This window comes from Mollisia scopiformis, assembly GCF_001500285.1.
Source record: "Mollisia scopiformis unplaced genomic scaffold LY89scaffold_16, whole genome shotgun sequence".
Classification (NCBI taxonomy): Eukaryota; Fungi; Ascomycota; class Leotiomycetes; order Helotiales; family Mollisiaceae; genus Mollisia; species Mollisia scopiformis.
In genome coordinates, this window is record NW_017263596.1 from 395796 (window position 1) to 405552 (window position 9757).

A 9757-nucleotide genomic window follows, 5' to 3' on the forward strand; every position below is an offset into this window, starting at 1 on the left:
CCAATTTCCTCTTCACTAACAAAAAACCCAAACAAACAAACAAACGAAAACAGAAACTCGTGACGAACTTAACTATTTTAACCCCAACCCATCTCTTCTAGCTTAACTGCAACTGCCTAGCTAAACCAACTAGCCGTGGCTCAACGGCACCACTCATCCACCACCTCGGAAAAGAGGGGACCTTCCTAACCCAACCTAACCTAACTAGCCAGCTAGCTAACGAATTACGACAGCCAACTCGCCACTCCCAATGAGAGAGCGAGCGAGAGAGCCACGCTGTGGCTGGGCCGTTATCCGGCGCTGATCGTTCCCCCTTTTCTATGTACCCTTAAAAGTCAAATGGGATTGGAAGCCTGGACCCTTAAGCGAGGTGTATGTACGAAGGGTCTAGAACTGCACGATGCACGAATGTATCCATGACGAGCTGAGAGATTGGAGAATGGTGGTCGGTGGTGAGTAGTGAGCAAAGAGCCGTTTGTCATCGTTGTGCTTTGGTGGTGAGGAGGTTGGGGTTTCGCACGTGTTGGCGTTAGATAGAGTGATGGAAAACGGTTCTTTGGCGGGGTGGGGACTAGATGTATGGTTGGGTGGGGGCAGTGATAGAGTGAATGAATGAGTAGTGAAAGGAAGTGGGTAGTGAAAGGATGAATGAGGGAAAATGGCACATTATGATAAGATTGAGAACGAATTTGTGTTTGTGTATATGCGAAATATTGTAGCAATTTTTGTATATTGTCCAGGCGAACCCCTTCAAGATTCCCGACTTAGCAGTCTGATGATGCCAATCAATATACGCCGTCCATCATTCCATCCATCCATCCCTCTCGTAGCTCTCAACTACAATTTCCACCACCAAAGATAAAAAAAATCCATCATGTTACTTCGTGACGCCATATGTAATGAGCTCTCAGCAGCCAGGTCCAACAAAAATAAAAATAAAGTGTATACGTCGCTCTTTCAATAAGTTGAGCTTGAAAGGAATGACAGCCGACAAGAAGCCAGCAAAATATGTTCGAGAAATAGTGGGTGGGGAGGCCCCGAAATAAAAGTTTGAAAAGACAAAACACATCCCATAAATCCGGCATCTCGGCGTAAACATTATGTATCTTCGCCTCTCCATGCATAACCTCTAAAATGAACTGAAGGAACGGTTGTTGTGGACAAAGTGTTCCAAAGAGTGGAACTGGTATCTTAGAAAGCAACGTGACGCCAATCAGCCCCGCCCATCCTTTAGGCAATACATGGTGATTCCAGAACAATTACATGACCATAACAAAGGGTCTTGGGTATAAATTAGAAGGAGGAAGAAAAAATAAAGTGTGTCGTAGAAGAGGACATATTAAAACATTAGGCGAAGTTCGTATCCTTCGGTTTGGACGACATTTTGGGTACCACTGGCGTTGTCGCTGTCCACAGCAACATCGATTGACATTTCCCATTCGCGCTTGACTTGGGAGCTTCGAACATCGGCGATCTCCATGATGATGTCTTGGCCTTCGGCCATTTCACGGATGACATCGTCATCCACCTCGACTTGGAGACCTCGATCGAGGACATGGAGTGTTCGGAGTATTTTCGTGGGTTCTAGGCTCCATTTCGAGGCGATGGCGTTGGTAAAGTCCCGAAGCGTCCGTTGCATGATATATACAGCCCTGTAGTATTCAGGCTTATCTGGCTGGTTGGGGTTCCTGTGAAGAATGTAGAAACTCGCCACAGGTTTGATGGGTCGATCGAGCACTGGTGGTTTGTAGGAAGAATCCACACCGAGAGCTTCGATCCACCCACTGAGATTGCCTGCTTCATCCGTCTTCGGAACTTTTGTGATTTGATCAGGCGGGCTTGCCAACTGCTGAGGGTTTGACGATTGTACATCTGCAGGCGCCAGAGGCTGGTATTCGCCCCATTGACCAGGTTGGTTAGGCGCAGACCCAGCCAAAGCCTGTGATTGCAAGGAGATCGAACTCGGAGATGGTGACACCAGTGAAGACGTGCCTGCTGTTGAACTTCTATCGCTCGTTCTCTGCTGCCACATGGCACTGCCTCTTGAATCCACCTTTGTAAGATCCAATGGTTCTCCCACAAGAGCGACTGGGTGAAGATCGGGATCGTCCTGTTCGGAGCCACGAAGGTAGAGAATGCTCACAGGTCTTGTGCTTGTAAACATATCTTGCATTGTTTGCAACTTGAAATGAAGGTCTTCTTCGATAGGTGGTCGGCCTCCGGCGGACGATTGAGAAGACATAGACCATGTTCTCTTGTGTTTTTGAACCTTTCCGGGTCGTTGACTCGGTTGAGGTTTGACTGTGGTCGATCCAGTTCTCTTTCGTTTGCCAAAGTCTTTCATTCCCGTTTCGGCCTGAGCAATTTGTTGCTTGAGCTTGTCGATGGTTTTCTTAACATGAGCGACATCGTTTGAAAGTTTGCGCTCCGCGCCGTGATCTCTGAAAAGTTTGACTTTACAGTACGCAACTTCCGAGAATTCAGGGCTTGAGCGAGGCGATCCAGTAGATAGGGTTTCGGTCTTGGCGCAGAGTCGTACCGGTATTCCTTTCACACCTTTTGAATGACTGAAGTCGGTTGAGAGGAAGTTGAACCGAACTGCGATGTTGCATTCGGGCGCACCATTCACTCCTGGAGTCCAGATGACAGAAAATCCATCGAAAGACGCTGTGTCGAGTTCTACTCGAGTGCGCTTGTCGTCGCTCTCAGCAGGCTGATTTGCTTCCACATACTCAACTGCTTGGAGCTTGCCACCGCGTTGATGTGCCTCGTTGGTTCCTCGGCCTTCCTTCCACAGCTGCCAGCAAGTTGCAGGCCTTTGTCGCTGTTGCTCATCTTCAAAAGATATGCGAACAAACGTCCTATATCGAGTTCCTGGGACCAGAGGCATAGTTGTCGCAGTGTCAATAATAGAAACGGAATAAGCTTGGCCCTTGTTCAGATAAGTGACTGGAATCTCCTCAGAATGCTTGATCATCGCGGTAGGAGCATTCAGAGTCACATGAAACCGGAACTTTTCAGCTGATGGGGGCATTGCAGCTGCCATGTTGTAATGCTGGGGCTGAAAACTCATCATAGGAGAATGATGCTGGATGTTCGAGTCCATGGGTCCCATATGTCTATCGTCGTCCATAGGAGATCCATCCTGTTCCATAGTTTCATATCCAGTGTCTTGGTGGACGAAAGAAGATGGGGCAAAAGATGTCTGCTGTTGGTGTTGTTGATGCTCATGCTGCGGATGGTGCTGTTGGCCGCTAAATGGGTTGTAATTTTGGAAATGAGGAGGCATATGGTGGCTGTACGCAGACATATCCATCATAGTATGGGTGTGTATGCCTTCTGCTGAGTTGGGCAGCGACAAAGGTGTTCCCAAGCCCATTCCCAGGCCCATACCTGGTGTGTGAAGGTCGCCAGCTTGATTATGATATAAGGTGTTCGTGCCTCCAGGGGTGGGAGTATAGTAGCCTGGCGGCTGGTTGGCGAAAGCTGAGAAAGCGAAGGAGTTGGGATCGAGGAGTGAGGGAGTAAAACGCCATGGTTCATGTTGTGCCCTGGGTGTTGGGTCAAGATCTTTCAAATCTTCGTGGCCCGCGCTGTGATGTCTAAGTAGAGAAGGTTAGCAACCGTTTTGCAGAGATAGTCGCAACGCCGAGCTCCCAAACGAACTTCTTGTCGGTACATTTCCTCGCGAAGTCAAAATAGAAGTGCGCAAGAGGGATCGCCTAATGAAGAGGGGAAAGCACGTACCTGTCAGGATGTGGGCCACCCGCGATGGCTCCCTCCAGCGTGGTATTCCCAGAATTTGAGCCGGCCGAAGAGGTCGCGACAGCTACTTCTGGGAAGGTCTGGCGAAAGTTGGCGATGAACTCATCGCCAGGCTTTTGCGAGGATGTCCTACACACAATAATTGTCAGCCATGCCCAGTTTCCAGCGAGCGCAGTGAGGGTGTGCAGAGCAGTGCGCTTCGATGCGTGAGACTTCGTGGGCGCGGGGTCTTTTCGTCTACTGGAGCGAATTTCAGCAACTTACCGATTTCGAAACATCTGGAGATATGGTGGCTGAGGACTGTCTAGAGTTCCTCATGCATTCCACCGGGGATATATTTTTGCGAAGATGGTATTTCGTATGGGGCGCCAGCCAACGTCGTCGATATGGGGGCAGCGTCAGATGGGTCACCACAAGAGGTGTGCAAGATGGTCGTCGTCGAATGTGTCTGAAGTGGAAGTAGTAGCGAGCGTGATGGTCCCGTGGTGGTGGCCAGGTCAGGTCAGGTCAAGTCAAGAGTCTTTTCATCCAAGTAGGCACGGGCGCAACAGCGGCGAGGAGGCTGATGTTATATGAAAAGTGCTGGATGAATGGGCTAGTGGAATGACGGAAAGTTCCACAATCGAGCTCCAGAAGAAGTACTTGACATGGGAGGGGGGGGTTAAGACGCGAGTTGACCAGGGTGTAGACGAGGAGGGTTGAAGGGGAGGAGACAGAAGGAGGAGCAGCAGCAACAGCAGCAGCAGCAGCAGAAGCAAGAAACAAAGGCAGATCCAAAGCCCACACTATGCAAGTGGAGGCCGACGTGGAAGTGGAAGGGAAATGGGTATGGTATGGGATGGCATGGGATGGCATGGGATGGCATGGGGTGGGATGGATGGATTACTTTCGGTTGTACCGTCACTGGTACCGTCCGTACACCTCGCTCCGTCCCCACGCAGGGAGCATTAATACTGTAGAGCAAAGGGCACGCAAGGTAGGGTACTGTAGGTACTGTAGGCGTCGTCGGGATGAGGGAAGAGCGTACAGTACTGTACTGTCGACGCACGGCTGCTGGGTTGGGGCTGCTGTACTGTCCGGTACGGATTGCGATTATTGCTTAGGGTGGGAAAGTAGCCTGGTCAGGGCCCTCTGACTACTGTCGCAGCGGAGCACGTAGGGACGAGACTAGCTTGAAAGGGGAATGGTTCAGGGAAAAGAGGCAGAGGCATAGAGGAAGAAGTGGTTTAGTCGGAACGGAGGGACGGTAGTGTGATTGATTGCTGGGATGGCATGGCATGATTGAGGGTTAAGCAGAGCCGGAGACAAGAGCGCAAGAGAGAGAGCAAACCGACGGGGGAGGTACAGCAGTAGTACAACGGTGGTTTGTTGCTTGAGATGGTGACGGAGCCAGATCCAAAGGGTAGGTAGGTAGGTAGGTAGGTAAGAAGTGGTCGACCAGGTCTACACATCGCGCCGGGCATTGGATCGCTGGAAGCAGCAGCAGTGGGGCCGGGGCCTGTCCTGCGAAGAAGAGGCGGCCTCCCCTCCCTGGACCCTGGAACAAAGCAGCGTCGATAGCGTCCGGGGCTACGAGACGCGCTAAAGCACCAGCACGTCCTCAGCCACAGCCACAGCGCATGGGGAGGTGATCATCGAGAAGTCAGTGGCGAGTATGGGCGACGAGAGAATTGCGGTCCAGCGCGATGCCGTTCGCTTGAGACACCCGATCCGGCTTAGGGGAAAGGGGAAGGAGGAAGGAAGGAAGTACAGTAGCAGAGTCAAATCAAAGTGAGAGAAGGCCTGAAGGCCAGGGAAGAACGAGGAAGACAGACAGAGCTCACTCGAGGACCCAACCCAACCATCCCATCGCCCACGATCGACCACGCCATAGGGGCGACGCTGTGTTCCGAATAGCGCTGTAATTCCAACCGTATCCAACGTCTACCTACCTAGCATCCATCCATCCATCCATCATCAAGCCGACCGAAGGCCCTGGAACCATCGTCGCTGGAACCGCCGCGCCGCGCTGCGATTGCGCACACCCACTGGCACGACGGAACGTCGCAGCACCTGGAGCGAACAGAGAGAAGAGAAAGAATCATCCATCCCCATCATCTCCCCATCATCGACGCGCTGTGCGGTGCATCAGCATCACGTCGCGGCATCCACTCATCACGCCCTCACCTCCTGGCCCCGAGACATGGATGCGGGGGAGTTGCTTCTGCCAGTGTGGGCTGCTCTCTGGTCACTGGAGCATTACTCTCCGAAAGCTGTAGCACGTCCTGTGCGGAAATCGCATTGGACAACCCGGATGAGAAGAACGATGCCATTTTTCGGTCTCCCATCTTTCGTTTTACCCAATATACCCACGCTGCCCGCCCATGTCCCTGTCATTTTATTTCGTGCGACACCCTCATCATGCTAAGCGACCACCACCCGTCCGCCTTCCTGCGGCCTCTCGCGGTGCTCTGTCTGTGACCCTTCCGGTGCGACGGCGAAGGGAGACGTTCAGAGGCCACTCGCTCTTGCTGATGGGTGCACAATATGAAGATGGGGAGATCTCGAGCAGTGATTGTGGTCTGCTCTCAGCTGTCGTCGTCAGTTCACGGTAACGATCGCCATCTGGGCCCGTCGATATCGACACAGCCACACAGCCACAACGCACCTCGAAGATACCGAACTTTGAAGCGCTCCAAAAACAGTTGGTCTTCAGTTTGACACCTCGGCGGTGCGACCAAGTGGTTCTACTGATTCGCTACCTTGTTTCTAGCCACAGTGATCGTCAACCAGAGCCAACGTCCACCTCGACCTCGGACTCAAACATCTTCGTTTCGACTACTTTCTTCATAATCAATCGGTCAGATCAGACTGAGGATTGTTGATGACTTCACTCGGAGATGAGGTTCATTGAAGTGTAATATGGCACGGCCGCCAAGGATCTCGCAGCGGCACACCCTACGCATGGTATACTAGTGTCTTCCTTTCCCAATTAGTCCCTCCAGCGTGTATTTCTTTCTTATCTCTCGGCGAATGAAAGTCGAACATGGAACCTAGTCTTCCCAAGTCACTCCCGACTCTGTAATGGTCTAGCAACGGCGAGATTACGAAGTACCTAGAGACTGCATGAAAGTGTTTCTCTAGTTACTCTTTTCGGGTTGATAGGGCTGCAAAGCTCCAAGGACTCCCCCAAAGCTGTCATTGTGTGCCCCTGCGTACCCTGCATGAGAAGCCTTCTCGAACTAATATATTCCGATATGAAATCGGCGTTTCCTTTCTGTATTGGGACCATCTCGATGCAATGCGAGGTCCCCTTTCAATATACTCTCGGGCCGGATGCCTCTTTCATGTCACAGAGCCGCTTCTGGAGGTATATCCAACGGCTAGATCATAATATTAAGGTTTCCTGGGGACGACTTCTGAATTTCAATATCTTAGATCTGGACGAGAAGAACGATGATGGAGAAGAGGCCGAGAAGACGATGAATCTGCTGGGATCGCAGATTACACGTCGAGCTCATGGGCGCCAGCCAGCGTCTGTTTCGTCCAGTCTTCGATGATTTACGGACCGCTAAAGCGCCGTCCCCGAGGCACCATCACAGACCGCATAAACGTACATTAGAGCATAATCATCTGACGGCTCATTCGGGCTTCCATTGGCCCAGCGTGTCCATGATCTCGATGCGTGTAAGATGAGAGCTCTGTGGCAAGTCAACCGCTGGATGCCACGTTCATCTGCCAATGCTGGCTAGCTTTTTACGCCATCAGACGTTGAGCTTTGACAAGCGCTTGAGACTCTTGAGTTCCACGAGTTCGTCCACATCATCCTTCCCTGCGGGAAGCACAGCCACATCTTCTCCCTTAAGACACAGACTGGTGAGAACTAAACCTTCTGATCAGCCTCTAAAACAACTCAATCCTTCGGCACTTGGACGTTTGGGATTATGTTTCTGTTTCCCTGAGAAGTCTCCGACGTAGCATTGCATTACTCGTACCATGGTGCAAAATGGGTAAATTTGAGGGGTCTTTCACACACATATGAGATTGTCTCGCGGTGGAGGTGTTCTCGCCGATGGGTGTGGTTGAGCCCCCGTTCTCTTCAAACATGACATGGAGATCGCAAATTCGATGCAAGTTCACAATGCGATGCTTTTCCCTCGGCTAGATGCGCAATTTCGAGCTCAGGCTCAGGCTCAGGCTTAGGCACAGGCATGGCCCATAGACGATCTGGGCCTCCGCGATCGAGATGAAACGACAATGCTCCATGAGCCATTTCTTCCGAGGCCGATTACTTCCTAATTTAACGTTAGATGTGGCGCTCAAGACGTGGCTTGACACATGCTGTGGCGCAGCTCTCTCTTCCCGTGTCTTAGTTCAGGGGCTGCTTTTACGGTGCGAACGATGATGTTCCCAGAGCAAATCAAATTCTACAAGAACGGCACATTCCCCTCGATGACATTCTGGATCTTCAGGAAGTTTCTTTTAGTGCACGTTGTGTCTTTGCCTTGAGACATCTGACGCCGACAAGTTCGGCTCGGTAAGGTCTTGTTTCTCAGCCTCAGGCACGCCTTATTTCTCCAAGGTGAGAAGCACCCCCACGAAATTTTGGAAGAGCCAGCAGTCATATCCGCTCTGGGATATTATTTTTTGGCAAGGCATAAAAGTCACAATCACTTTGCAACCTGCGGCAAAAGTTCCTCGGCGTTACTCTCCTCCTTTCAGTCTCTTTCCCACTCAGCCTGGCTCTTCATTCAATCGCAGACCTCACCGCTATCTACCTCTCCCACGGTATTTCCCCTCATGAATCATGTTCACTGTCGGAGGGACCCTTGTTTCTGCGCCTTCCACCGACCGACAGAATGCGCGCGCAAGTCGCACGTAAACTGCAGCCATCAGAGGCGCCGGGCATCAATGGTCCTAACTTTTGCCAGAGACAGCAATACGTAGTGGGCTTCGGAAGAAGGGCTGGACGCGGCTTTTGCGTATGCTTTGTTTTGTGTCGCCCCGTTTCCGACACATGTAGTGAATGGCTCACAGGTTCTTTTCCTTCGGTCGGACCTGGTAATTTGATTTGATTGATTGTGTATGTTTTTGATATGCGTCTCCAGCGGCCTCGGCTTGACACAAGGATTGTGCGTCTTCTGTCGCTGAGAGAGAGAATTAACCATCGCATACGTTCCACCGACGTCATCGTTATTTTGTTCATGCCGCATCTCATTCGTCCGCAATGTGGTCATTTGATTGAGAAGGACTTTCACCTCTCCCAGGTTCCCATGGGCCGGGTATCGTAAATGTCTTGACGTGGCATCACGACCCTGAGCCTGCTGCAGTGCAGTCGCAGTCGCAGTTTGGACCTGCAGAAAGGTTGAAGGTTGAAGAGTCGATGCGCAGGCAAGTCGAAGGGCTGGTGAAGAGTCTAGATTCACAGAGACCTTCAGCACCGCTGATGCCGCGCATTCTGGGGAAGAAGCTAACGCACACTCTGAAACATTCACACAAGTCACTCTCACTACTCTACCGTACTTCGCTGAGGCTTGACGGAAGCAGGCATGCTCATCCTCATCCTTCTGGAAGCGTCGTGTTGCCTGAGGTGGCTGAACCCTTTCCACCGTGCTAGGGCCCTAGGGTCGCCAATTCGAGGCGTATCGTTTCCGCGGTGTCGCAATTTCTTTACGCTACAGTAGTCTGCTCACTACTACTTGCCCAAACCCTTATCATTATTGCAAAGATACATGCGCTGTCAAGTGCGATTCTGACGGACGAACTTTGAAAGTTGCCTGCTCCCAGAAACATGCCACTTCACACCGCTGACCTATATGTCGCGCTTCGTATATCTGTTCCTGGCCGTCGGTTGTCAGCGACAGAATGGCTTTTGTCGCAAAACCCCTCTTCATGCCACCAGATCCGCATATCCTCCAGCCACAGTTGCTGCTCTAACACCACGCACCCATGCACAAACTTCTCATGATTCACAACTACCGCACGTCAGCCCCTGCATCGAAAAAAAGCGGTT

The 9757-nt window shown here is 51.4% G+C and overlaps 3 protein-coding genes across 3 annotated transcripts; 1 reads left to right on the forward strand and 2 right to left on the reverse strand.

The window, feature by feature from the left end:
* Window positions 1-1315: 1315 nt before the first annotated feature.
* LY89DRAFT_122111 (uncharacterized protein) lies at window positions 1316-4157 on the reverse strand. The gene is made up of 3 exons (XM_018205152.1): window positions 4030-4157; window positions 3748-3894; window positions 1316-3602 (listed from the first exon to the last, which is right to left on the reverse strand). The coding sequence occupies exons 1-3, from the start codon at window positions 4041-4043 to the stop codon at window positions 1340-1342; spliced, it is 2424 nt and encodes an 807-aa protein (XP_018069129.1). The 5' UTR covers window positions 4044-4157; the 3' UTR covers window positions 1316-1339.
* On the reverse strand, window positions 4158-4786 carry LY89DRAFT_122110 (uncharacterized protein). Its single transcript, XM_018205151.1, has one exon. It carries the CDS (start codon window positions 4618-4620, stop codon window positions 4273-4275), a length of 348 nt encoding a protein of 115 aa, XP_018069130.1. The 5' UTR covers window positions 4621-4786; the 3' UTR covers window positions 4158-4272.
* A 2609-nt stretch (window positions 4787-7395) lies between these two features.
* LY89DRAFT_122139 (uncharacterized protein) lies at window positions 7396-7856 on the forward strand. The gene has a single exon (XM_018205153.1). The coding sequence runs from the start codon at window positions 7486-7488 to the stop codon at window positions 7720-7722; it is 237 nt and encodes a 78-aa protein (XP_018069131.1). The 5' UTR covers window positions 7396-7485; the 3' UTR covers window positions 7723-7856.
* The last annotated feature ends 1901 nt before the right edge of the window (window positions 7857-9757 follow it).